General features: G+C 44.3%; 1 protein-coding gene across 1 annotated transcript in view; it reads right to left on the bottom strand.

The window, feature by feature from the left end:
• The window catches only part of RGS6 (regulator of G protein signaling 6), a 585,661-nt gene that overhangs the window by 47,479 nt on the left and 525,208 nt on the right, over positions 1-12,974 (bottom strand). Inside the window, exons 13-14 of the mRNA XM_042990036.1 lie at positions 12,601-12,711; positions 1,381-1,506 (exon numbers count right to left, since the gene is read on the bottom strand). Of these exons, the coding sequence (XP_042845970.1) occupies positions 1,381-1,506; positions 12,601-12,711 (237 nt within the window). The remainder of the gene's footprint in view (positions 1-1,380; positions 1,507-12,600; positions 12,712-12,974) is intronic.

The raw sequence follows: 12,974 nt of genomic DNA, 5'->3' as shown, positions 1-12,974 counted from the left end.
CTTCCTTCTTTTTTGTCTATCAGTATCCTGTGTGTTTTTCAAAGACCAGCTTATGATTGGCCTACTCTGGCTTACATTCGTTCCTCCCTTTTTGGAAAAAAACACTTCCAAAACAGTTCTTAGTGTTTATTCTCATTTACAGTCATTTAATGATTTAATAGTCTCTTGTGCCTTTTCGTCAAGGGCCTACAAGATCCCTGTGGGTGAGGGTCATGCATCTTGACTTTTCTGCATCCCCCAGCAGACTCTTGCAGGGCTTGATACAGCATAGGTGTGGGATAAAGACTGTGTGGTTGATTTATGGGGCTGATATGGTCTCTACTATCAAATAAATAACATGGACTTTGTACATTAACCCTGGAGCGAGCAGTCCTTTGCCCACAGTAGCTCTCTGACTTTTTAAAGTTAAAAAATAAGAAAAAAATTAATAAAACCACCCTTGCTAGAAAAAAGCAACCCTTGGAAGATGGGAATTAACCTAGCGTATAAAAAAGAAGCTGGTGCCAAGAGAAAAACCCCGAGATGTCCATCTGAGAAGCCACCAGTTTGCTAATATCACTCAGGGGTCTTATACCAGTCACCTTTTCCATAGGCTTCTGTGTCTACATCTGATACAGCAGAAGCCTGAATAAACCACAAGTTCCCAAACTTTTCATGACAACAAACCCTTTCCCTTTGAATACTCTCCCTTTCCATGGACCTCATGTTTTGAAAGTTTTGGTTTTTTTCTTCCACTGAACAGCAATGATTAATACATCAATACATTTCCCCTCATCTTGATTAGCTGGAGACCAACGGAAACGATCAGATGTTCTCACTGGTGGCAGGTGACCAGAGCAAACATGACATGGCATTGATAGAATTCCCCCCCAAAAGGAAAAGCATATTTTAATTAGTTTTTACAGATATGTCGCCAGGTATTGAGTGGTATTTACTTTGGCTTTTTGAAATTCTGAAGTGAGCTCAGGGATGTCTCTTGTTTTCCTGTTAGCTTGTCGAGTATTCAGGACCCCAGACTGAGAAGTTTTGAAGGAGAGGTTCTCTGAGGTGCCTTTCCACTCTGAAGCTCCACGGTTTTCTGGTTTTAGTTAACGCACGGTGTCATAAAACCCATTTGATCATTTACTTATTATTGCAGGCATGTTTCCGATAACTTGAACAAATGTTTGCATTTAAAGAACAAAAATGTTGGTTTTGGAAAGTGCTAGCATGGTGATACCCAAGTGACGCATCAAGCTTGTCCTTCTCCATTTCAACCTTAGACAGATTAGCTGGACTTTGAGTTTGAACCATCACATTTCATCGAGAAAGGGAGGCAGAAAGAGAGACTGATTCTGCAAATTTCTTTGTACACGCCACGCCCAACTTCGAGAGAGTTACCTGAGGTTTTCGGAGCTGAATTCGGACTCCAGGAATCTTAGGAACTGGTCCCGCCCCACCTGGTCCTTCAATACCTCGTCGAAAGAGAAGCCCCATCTCTTGACTCGCTGCTGGCTGGGCTCTTTGCTTTTGGGGAGAACAAAGGTTTAAAAAATGATCAATGCCAGGCAAAAATCTGTGTCCTGTTCCCTCTAACAACTCAAATCTGTTTTGCTGACACATGGCGAAGGACAATGTCTCAAATTTAAGTGATAGATTCTATAAAACCTGTACAAAGTCCGGTTGCAGATTTTACTCAACATCAGCCAACAGTAGAATGTCTCTTGAAGAGAAGGCATTTGAAAGGGGCAACATTTAGGTGAGGCTCACCAAGATATCCGCCAAGTGGCTCCTGTCTGCAGAAAATGAAACAACCCCATTTATTTGGCTTCTCTGGACCATGGCGGTCAGTTAGAGCCCAACTCTCAACTCCACCATTTTTAGTCTTATTTAGATCCAAGTGACATACCCTTGGTCAGAAATGCATCAGGATAAACCCTCGTCACTTGCCTGGAAGCAGAATGTTGTGTTCATTTAACAACCACCTGCTTCGTGTTTATGATGTTTTGGGCATTGTTTCGAGCGTCTTAACTCTGCTAACTCACAGAGTCCTCACTACTGCTCTGTGAAAAATGTACTGGTACTGTCCCCATTATACAGATAGAGAAACTGAGGTCTAGCGGTCATTTGCCCAGGGACACACTAGGAAGTGATGGAGTCAAGACGAGTCTGGATGGTGTGGCTCCAGAGTACAGCTCTTAACCTCGCTGTGCTGACTCACGCCCATGTGACCCTCCTCAAACCACGTGATCTTCCTCAGACCATTTCCTTCAGCTCTGTCTTTCCTTTTGCAGTTCACTTGTGTATTTATTCGCCTGCCCCTTCAGGCAGCAATAGGGTCCTAGTTCGCAAGCCGCGTGCTATAACCGCCCACGCAAGGAGTGGCCTGTGGACCAGCAGTGGAATCTCAGGCCGCACCTCAGGCATGTGGATTCAGAATCCTCAGCCCAACAAGATCTCTGGGTGATTTAAGCGCTCATTCAACTTTAAGGAGCAGGGCACCTGGGCGGCTCCCTCAGTTGAGCATCCAACTTCAGCTCAGGTCATGATCTTGCAGTTCGTGAGTTCGAGCCCCACATCGGGCTCGCTGATGTCAGCACAGACCCTGCTACGGATCCTCTGTCTCCCCCTCTGTCTCTGCCCCTCTCCCACTCACACATGCTTGCTCTCTCTCTCTCTCTCTCTCTCTTCCTCTCAAAAATAAAAATTAAAAAAAACACCAAACTTTGAGGAGTATTGATCTGGCGAACTGAATTTTAAACTATATTTCACTTTAAATCATTAAAGTTCACACTTCAGTGGCCACATGTAGCTAAGACTACTGTATTGGAAGGCGTAGCTCTGGACCGAAGTGATTCAAGGCCAACCCTTCTATTTCTGCACTGCTGGGCATAATCACCAGCAGGAGCGTCTTCCAACTCTGAGATTGTATGCTTGGGGCTTGGGAGAATCTTGTGCACAACTCTGTACCGCCAGGCTTAGCCCAGCAGGGTCACAGTGGAAAGACCAAGCCCATCCAGTCAAAGCCTGGGGACTTCTGTGAAACATCTCTTCCAAAGTTCCAGGCCGGGCCTTTTACAACAAGACAAGAAGACAGAGCCTGGATTCTCTTGAACTCAAGCCACAGAACCCATCACACTTGCTAGCTTGCCAGGGGACAGAAACTACTGTTTATGGAGAAGTCCCCCGAGGTTGAGGTTAGCAGCAGATGTGAGTCCCAGAGAACCGCGGCACGTTGCCTCTTTCTGCCGGGGTCATGCTGTGAGCTGGAACGGGCTCCACCATTTGCTCTTTGCCTGCCAAACTTGTAGCGCTGGTGGAAGCTTCACCCTGATGGAAAGCTGTTCCCCAAGAGCCGGGTGTAGAAAGTCACTCCATTTTTGTAGTGGCTGCCTCATGTGTACACACGGCTAGTGTCACCATTTTCTGGTACCCACGCAGTGGGTCCACATTCATCCTACCAGGTTACATGGTGGTATCATGGGTGGGAGAAAGGTCGTTTTGGGGGCAGGCTAGGAAGCGTGGACTGTCATGTTAGATGCGTCATCAGAGACATAGGACACAGATGAGGACATCCAGAGAGCTGCAAGGTCAGACTTCAGCAGAAATAAGGTGGTCTATAGAGAGGGCACCTGGATACCGTAGTTTCCTAGGGTGGCCATAAGAAATTACCAACAAACTGGGTGCCTTAAAATAACAGAAATTTATTCTCTCATACTTCTGGAGGCTAGGAGTCTAAAATCAAAGGTGTTGGCAGGGCCAGGCTTTCTCTCTGAAGGCTCTAGAGGAGAATTTGTCTCGTGTTTTTCTCTCAGCTTCTGATGTTGCCAGAAATACTTGGGGATTCTTGCCTCCGTCACTCCAATCGCTGCCTCCGTCTTCACGCGGTGCTCTCCCTGTGTGTTTATCTTCATGTGGCATGCACTCTGTGCATGTGTGTCTGTGTCTGTTTTCTCTTTCTGTAAAGATACCAGGCATCCTGGATTAGGAGCCCACCTACTCCAGTTTGAGCTCCTCTTAACTGCCTGCATCTGAAATAGCCTTATTTTCAAATAAAATCATATTTGGAGGTTCTGGGACGGGTATGCATTTTGGGGTGACAATATTCAACATCTGGGTTCCCTCAACTATCCATTATTCACAATCCTCCTTCTACATGTGGAGGCTCCACATCTGCTCCTTTTCCCCCTAGTACATGTGGTTATTGGGATCTGTTCTATTAAGAGCTTCTCGGCTCAGCTTCTTTCAATGTGTGTTTCTTGCAGCACTTGGGTATTTCCAAGCATCATCCTCTTTAAGGTTCAAGATCAGATTTGAACATGTTGCTACCACTGAATGGGCTCTGGTTATAAAATAATTTTGAAAATTAAAACATCTCCAGGTGACTGGAACAATAACTTTCCCTCGGCCCAACTCAAACGAGTAATTCATGGAACTCACAGCCCCTTTGTTTCCAACCATTGTTTTGAGATGCTTCCTTATGACATACATTTGCATCATCATTTAGCCTTTCAAGGGTATGTCACTGTCTCTCCAGCTACCTTGTGAGCCCTTTGAGGGCAGAGACCATGTCTCATGCATCTTTGTATTCACCATAGCATTTTCACACAGCAAGTGTTCAACACTAAGCGGAAATCAATAAGAAAATGTGTATAGTGATGTGAGTGATGTGTCCTTATCCTGATGGGATTTTCTAATTGCTAGCTGGATGTCTTTTCTTTAATTGGTGCTCTGTGCCCACTGATTCTTACCAAATTCTTACATCCCACTGGGCAGCCCAAACCAATATAGAGCAAAGACAGGTGGCTCTCCAAGGGAGTCCATCTTTCATTCCAGCTGATCCCCCAACCTAAGAGCATGGTAGAAATCTCCCACATTGAGAACAAGAAAGACAGGTTCAGAGGAAGCAGCCATCTATATTCAATCTCAATATATGCCAGGGAGGTGGATATTTGTATTTAGGTGTCCAGAGATCAAGAGAGGTTAGATTTCCCAAAGCCACACAGTCTGGAATCGGTACATGGGCCTGCCTATTTCTAAAGCCTGTTCTTTTTTTCCTACTACCTTGCCTTCCACTACATTTCCCTCATTTGAGGTCTAAACTAAGATTTGGGGAAATACATAAGCCATCTTGAAAAGACTTTTGAGTCTTTAGAAAAATTATGAAACAAAGGACAGTTCCTTAAAGAGCAAATATCCAAGGATGCCATTTTAGGGTCAAGGCTTTTGAAAGAATGATGGCAATTTTATTTTATGCCCCTAGAGTAGCCTGAGGGTCCTGAGTACTCTGATGGGGAGTGGTCCAGGTATGTATTGTTCTGTGACAAATCATCCTAAAACTCTGGCTTAAAACAGTGATTGATTATTCTTTCTCTGTCCCCTGGGTTGACTGGGGCTCAGCCAGGTGATTTGCACGTGGGGTCTCTCAAGTAGTTATAGCTGGAAGTTGGGGGTGGGGTCATTGAAAGGCTCAATTGGGCTGCACATTCAAGATAACTCATCACATGGCAGTTGATACTGGTTGTTGGCTAGGAGCTCAGCTGGGGCTGTTGGTGACATGACCTCTTCAGTGGCCTGGCATTCTCACAGCATGGCCAATGGGTTCTAAGAAGGAGTATCTCAGGAGCAAATGTTTTGAATGACTGTGATAGGAGACACGGAGCTACTTTATGACCTATTCTCAGAATGTTACTTCTGCCACACTCTATTGGTCAAATTAGGCACCAACACCAGCCCAGGTGAAAAAGTAGGGACCTATCCCATCTTGATGTAAGAAGTGACCCACGCATAAGATGAAGAAAGGCATGGATGGGGCCATATTTGGAGGCTGGCCACCACAGAGAAGAAACTTGACTAATACCCTGGACTAATAGTTCTATCAGACTTGCTGGGCACAGGAAGCTTGGGGACAGTTGCTGCTACTCAGCAGATCAGGCAGGCTGGTAGCGGATACTATGGCCAAGCAGGATAAACCAGTTTCCTTGTAGCTCTTCACTCATGCCCAGCAGAGAGAGAAAGCTAAACCATGTGGAGAGAGTAAATTACGAACCACAATTCTGGCAATGCCACGTTTTTGTTAGATCCACTATCTGGTTAATGACATGACCAGAAATATTTCTGAGAGACCTCCCTGAGACACTCTCCTGATGGTATTTAGACTACAGAGTTCTCGGGGCACCTGGGTGGCTCAGTTGGTTAAGCGTCCGACTTCAGCTCAGGTCATGATCTCTCAGTTTGTGAGTTTGAGCCCCGCATCGGGATCTGTGCTGATGGCTCAGAGCCTGGAGCCTGCCTCTGATTCTGTGTCTCCCTCTCTCTCTGCCCCTCCCCCTCTTATGCTCTGTCTCTTTCTCTCTCTCTCAAAAATAAATAAACATTAAAAAAAATTAGACTACAGGGTTCTCTCCAACTGCAATCTGGCAACTTTTGGCTGATTTTTCCTCCATGATGAGCCCTGGCTACCACTCTTTTCTTTAAACTTGATTTCTCAGAATTTCCATCAGATAGACTTGAGGTGTAGTTTGCTCATCCTTAAAAGGGTAGTCTTTAATTGCCCTCTGAATAGATGCTTTCTCATCCTTGGATTTCTAGATCTAATAGCTTGCCTGAGAAGGAAAAAGGATTAAAGCACAATTTTCTATTATTCATGCCCTATCCTACATCATCTTGCCACTTATTTTGTTAAGTCCTGTTGCTGTCTTCCACTGGGCCGTCTGTAACCTCCACTTGGCAGAGAGAGTATGCTGAACTCTGTAGAACGCAGACTTTGTCTGTCCTGGACACTGTAATGAGCCTGCCTGCAGCCCTTTGCCCAGGCCCAGTGGAAATCAAAGCCTGCCTCAGACTAACTCGAGCTCCCAAGGAGAGTCCTGCTTTCTTACCTGCTGCCTTGACTCTTCCATAAGCCTCTACCCATCTTCACCCCAAAACTCCTTCCCATGAGATGTTCGGGAGGGTAGAAGCCTTTACTGAGATTCAAGGGTCTTGAGAAGGGGGTACATATTGCACCAGCCAGCAGCAGACATTAAAAAACATCACATACTTGATATTCCTGTGTTTGCAAAGTCCTTGGACGCTGTGGTCTTAGGGCTCTTCCTGGCCCTGCACAGAGGCCTGGTCTCTCCCATCACTCTGCTCTTCCCTGCTTTTCACTGTGCTTAGATCTCCCCTCTCAGGAACAAAAATTACAAGAAATACGTTCTTCTCATTGCCTTAAGTCACAAGCCCTGCCCCTTGTTGTTTGAGTCTCTGCCAACAACTCTGCCCTCAGAGCCTGATTTTATGCCCAAATGACTTATCAATGTCCTTTGCCAGAGGAGAAGGAATCCTCGGTCTGGGAGATGGGAGGGCATGTTTAAGGCACCCTGCTACATTTGAGTCTTGACAGAACTTCTTGTTTGGAATTGAGCACACAGTAAGTTCTCAATTCATATTTATTGAATTAAGCTGAAACTGAGAAAAAATGATCTTTGATTATTCTACTGGTTATCTTAAGGCTTTGTGTCATGAGCAGGGACCATCTCTAGGCTGAAGCAGGAGGTTGGCACTGATCCCAGACTCTGTGCTTCTCCAAAGGTAGGTTCCTAACCACTGCCTGCATCTGAGTGGGTAGGAATGTCCTGCTGGGAGAAGAAAGGGCCTCACAGCTTCTCTTTATTTTCACTTGTATCTAAATCACTTGACTCTGTTTGAATGTACATAGAATGCCTTAGGTGTCTTAGGCATTCTGATTAGAGTAGAAACCTAAGCGATAAGACCAGAACCAGAGTACTAGTTGTAGGAGCAGATAGCATTCCCTTGGGGACAAAGTGCTGACAGGTTGGGATAAACTAACAGGTCAGGTGACCACCACTTCCCCGAATGATCATATACTTTGTTGCTGTCTTTACAGAAAGAAGGGGGAAATCCCAGTGTCCTTATGGTGAATTATGTTTATGTACCTACCTCCCTAATTCCCAAATACCAATGAAATGATCAGAGAAATAGTCACTCCTTCATCTGTCTTCCATCCAACTTATGTGTTTTGAATGCCTACTATGTGTCAGACATAGTCCTAGTTAAGTCCTAACTAGAAAGAGAACCAGGGGGAGGATGTGGTGGAGAAGAGCTGGATGGATGGGGTGATCACTCAGGGTGACTGATCACAGAAGACCTTTCTGATGAAGGGACACCCATGCTGACTGAGAAGTGAAACCAGCCATGAGAGGTTCTGAGGAAGTGGTCCAGGCAGAAGGGACAGGCGAGAGTCTGGAGTTCAGTAAAATATAATTAAAAAGAAAACAAACAAATCCGCAGTATGTAGAGGCACAGACGTTGGCTATCAGCGGGTGATAAAACTGAGAAATTTTTGGAAGGTACGAAGCAGATGGACTGAACTGGTGTCACCTGATTGGGAACCACTTACGATTCCAGGGTCATCTGAAAAGAAATTAGCTACATCCCCAACAGAAGCCTGGGAAACCCCCAAGCTCTGAGCAGCAGGACTGGAAGCAGAGGCAGCTGGTGGGCACTGGCCAGGGGACATATGGAAGACACTCAGAAATATGGAACAAAGGGTCCCTATGGAGGAGAGGGTCTCCTCAGCACATGGGGAGTATTTCCTGGCCAGGTCTTAATATGGGTAACAAAACCAGAGAGTAGTGCCTCTGTAATCGAGGGGCGAAGAGCTAATAATAGAGGGAAAAAGCATCTCAGCAAAGCAGGGAGACTTCTAAAGACACTCCTGCTTTCCCCCTACTTTTCACTGGCTTCTGCAATCTAACCGGATTGTTCCCTAAGACCCCTCAGCAGAAGGGAGAAGAGTGGACCTACTGGGAACACCATGGAGAGGAAACTGCAGAATTTCAGAAACGCCATCAGGATCTGAGACAGAGCGGAGCACCTGGCTTGTGTGGATGTCACGCTAAGGGAAATTGGAGCTTTACCACCCGTGTCGCTCTGAGAGGGGACCCGGTCTTTCAGTCTGCTCTTGGCCCACATGGCCAGGGCTCACAGGGGTCCGTGCTGACTGAGCTATGGCTCCTCACTAACACTCTCAGGTGAAGCCCTATAGTCATGTGAACTGCTCAGAGGAGAGCCTGCAGGGGGCAGGGGAGGGGGTGGGGAGAGAGGTGGGGACTCCGCAAACCACACGGGAAGTTCTCAAACTGCTGGGCCGCAGAATCGTCTAGAACACTTGCTAAAAATAAACCCAGAACCACCCTGGGGCATCTGTCTTCTTAATGAGCATTCCAGGTGCTTCTGCTATACCCTGTGCTTTGAGAACCACGGACCCCACAGCTGCCGAGGAAGTCCTCACCAGCTGCTATCTGGTCTGTCTGGATCAGGGCTACACTTTAGAATCACTCGGACACATTAAAAACAAACAACAAACCAATGCCCCACTCCCGGAAATTAATTGGGTTAGGGAGGGGATTGGGCATTGTGGTTTTTGTTTGTTTGTTTTGTTTTGTTTTGAAATAATATGGCTGCCCCATCTCAGAGGCTCAGAATTTCTACAAAAGGATTTCCTGGAAAGAGAGGATAGAACAGAAAAAAGAGTAGTGATTAAAAAAAAAATAAATAAATAAAAGGAGAGAAAATACCTTGAGTTAAAAAAAGACTAGAAGAGATTAGAATTAGAATTTCTGGCAGTGGATCAGATTAGAAGGGATGACCTAGGGCATGTCAGAACTATTAGAAAGAAGATACTCATCTACAAACTACTTTTCTTTTAACGCTGACGGAGAAATAAATGTCAGTCACAAAATGTTTGTTTACAATGTACCAGGTTAAGTAAGACACCTATCAAGAAGAATGGGATTTGGAAGAGGCAAAGGGAAATTTATTTTTTTTTAATTAAAAAAAATTAATGTTTATTTTTGAGAGAGAGATAAAGTGTGAGTGGGGGTGGGGGGTGGGGTGGCGGGCAGAGAGAGAGGAGACACAGAATCCAAAGCAGGTTCTTGGCTCTGAGCTGTCAGAACAGAGCCCAAAGCAGGGCTCGAACCCACGAACCCTGAGATCATGACCTGACCCGAAGCCAGACCCTTAACCGACTGAACCACCCAGGCGCCCCTTCTATTTTTTACTTTACACACTTTAATGTTATTTGTATGAATTGATGCCATTTTTAATTAAAGATTTAAAAGTAAATATGACTGGAATAGAAACTAGAGTAACAAAAGCTAACACAAAATTTGACTCATAAAGCAAAAATCAGGGAAGAGGAAAAGAAACAAAAAGAACAAGATCCAGAAAACATAAAATACCAGGTAAAAGATAAAATACATATGATCCAAGTAAATGTAATCATTTGATATCCCAATGTCCAAAGCAAAACACAGAGACAAGTGAGCACAGAACCCAAAACAGTCAAGTCACAAGAGGAAAATGAGTACCAAATGACCATGAGACAGGATTCTCAAAGAAATGAAAAAGCAATGAGATTTTTATTTTAGCTTAACACACTTGCAAAGGTGACAAAGATTGATAATGCCTGGGATGGTGAGGATGTGGGAAGTGGACACTTTTAAGCTCTGGGCATGGGAAAGGTTTGTTAGAATTTTGCTCACGAGGAATTCGGCTGTGTGAACTCAAACCAAAATATATCTGCCGGTTCTAGCAGTTTCACTCCTGGAAATTTATCCTAAAGTAATAATTGGACTTGTGTGTGAGGATGTTCCTTGCATCGTTGTTTACAGCAGCAAAAAAAAAAAAAAAAAAAAGATAATAACTTTAATATTTATGACCTAGGGGTTGGTTAAATACATTACACTCTACTCATACAAGGGCGCACTCACTAGGTAGTTATTAAAGAGTATAAGGTGGAGTTATATGCATTTACAGAGAAAGATCACCATGATATATTCATTTAAAAATTATGGGACAATGTACATGTAATGAATCCATTTATGCAAAAGAATAGGATACTATATATATATAAATCTAAATCAAAGGTTTTAGACCCTAAATCAAAGGTTTCCAAACTTCCTGAGTCCATGGTACTTTTAGTGTGTCAGTAACTTTTTCACGGTGCCCCTGGGCCAAAAAAAAAAAAAAAAAAAGTACGTAACAGCTTTGTTTATTAAACAGTCAGGTCCAAAGGACTTAATATATATTTATGTCCTAAAACCTTAGTAGCTGTAAAGTACCTATACATTGAAAGAAAAAATAATGTTTTCTTAAATAACCACAATTCTTAAATAGCCACAATGTGTGCCTGATGGACACTGCACGTTATCTCAAACTCTGGAATCCGACTGGACCCCACCGTACTCATTTTCTGTTCCATTTTGGTTTTTGCAAAGTACTTGCTTTTTATCGTAGCAACTGCCCTGACAACCCAGATTTGCAAAGATACGACAGCGCTGAAAGGAATGTAATGTGAAATGTTGGAAATGGCGAAGTACCTTAAGTTGGTGCTTTATGCAGTATCTGACACAAGTCAAACGCCACAGCGCTTCCCTCAAAGATCCAGAATATCCCGGGCTAACCCTGTGAATTCCCTGCCATGGTGCAGTTTGGGAACCACGGCATCAGACTATAAACAAAGACTCTTTCTGGACAATGAGATTGGATCGGAGGGAGAGAGAATTTTCTTCGTTATGCACATCTGAATAGTTGGGGCTTTTTATAATAAGCAAAATATGAAAGTAATAAGAGACTTTTGTTACTTTTTTGTAAGTTTTTTTTTTTCATTTCAAGAAAAGAAGGCAGAAAAAGGGCAAGAGTGAAAGCGAATGAGGGAGATGCAAAGAAATGAAAAATGAAATAAAAAGTCTGCTAGCTGAGGGGCGGAGGCTGCACAGGCACCCACACACTGAACGTGTGCGTGTTTCCCTCTGTGATTGTGACGCTGGTCCAAGTCCCTCCGGGCTTCGGCTCCTCGGCTGTTAAAGTACAGGCACCAGCCTCCCTCATGGGCAGAGGGTTACTTCCGGTTACTCCTGAAGAGCAGAGCGATGAAAACCACAGCTCTCGAGCTGGGTTCTAACCCTAACTCTGCTACCGGCTCGCTGTGTGACCTCGAGCAAGTTCATGAACTCCTCTGTGCCTCAATTTTCTCATCTGTTCAATGATGAGAATAATAATATTTACCGGTCGTGGGGACTCCACGTGGGACACTTACTCGGTGGCCAGGGCCAAGTATGCGCTACTTATTATTATTAGTGTTGTTTCTGCACATATATAAACAAATTGGCCCACAGAATTTTTTTCCCTCCAGCAATGAGAACTAGGAAATGTGAAGGACTGTCCCTGTTATCATGGCATCCAAAGGGTCAGAGAAAGGTCAGAGGAAGCCACTAAAGGGTCAGAGAAAGGTCAGAGGAAGCCACTAAAGGGTCAGAGAAAGGTCAGAGGAAGCCACTAAAGGGTCAGAGAAAGGTCAGAGGAAGCCACTAAAGGGTCAGAGAAAGGTCAGAGGAAGCCACTAAGGATCCACGTATAAACCAAAGGCATAGGGGGTTAGAACCACGTCTGAGCCGAACGTAGTCAGGAGGTAACTTGAGGGGTTTCTGTTCTAGTGATAAAAAGCGTCAAATTAAGGTAGGAAATAATGTAATTTCACCATCTCATGAATTTTTCCCCACATTTCTTTCTTTCTCGAACATTGAAACTTTTTTTTTTTTTTTTTTTTACCTCATCTCTATGTCCCATAAAGTGATATCGTCGCTGATCCAGGGATTGGACGGCTCGGCCGGCGTGATCAATGGATCGTATTCCACATACTGTTCTGTGTAAGCAATTAAGCTGCGGGAGGGAAGCAAAGCAAAGTACGCCACTGTTTTCCATAAAAACTTGCATTTTTACACAAACGTTGTAACTGTCTTTATAGGATTCCAAGTTAAAGGGAAAATGACAAATCGAGCTGTTTCTATTTATGCTTGTTCTCTTCTCATGAGGAACGTATTGTTTTTTGCATTCCTGCTGTCGTACGTACACATTTTATATCTTTTCCCCACGTTACTCTTTACCTGGACCCTGGTGCACCCCTCGCTGGTGGCACTAGCCTG

Source organism: Panthera tigris, chromosome B3, assembly GCF_018350195.1.
Source record: "Panthera tigris isolate Pti1 chromosome B3, P.tigris_Pti1_mat1.1, whole genome shotgun sequence".
Lineage (NCBI taxonomy): Eukaryota > Metazoa > Chordata > Mammalia > Carnivora > Felidae > Panthera > Panthera tigris.
Note: the sequence above shows the minus strand (reverse complement) of the source record. Positions and strands in the feature narration are given on the sequence as shown.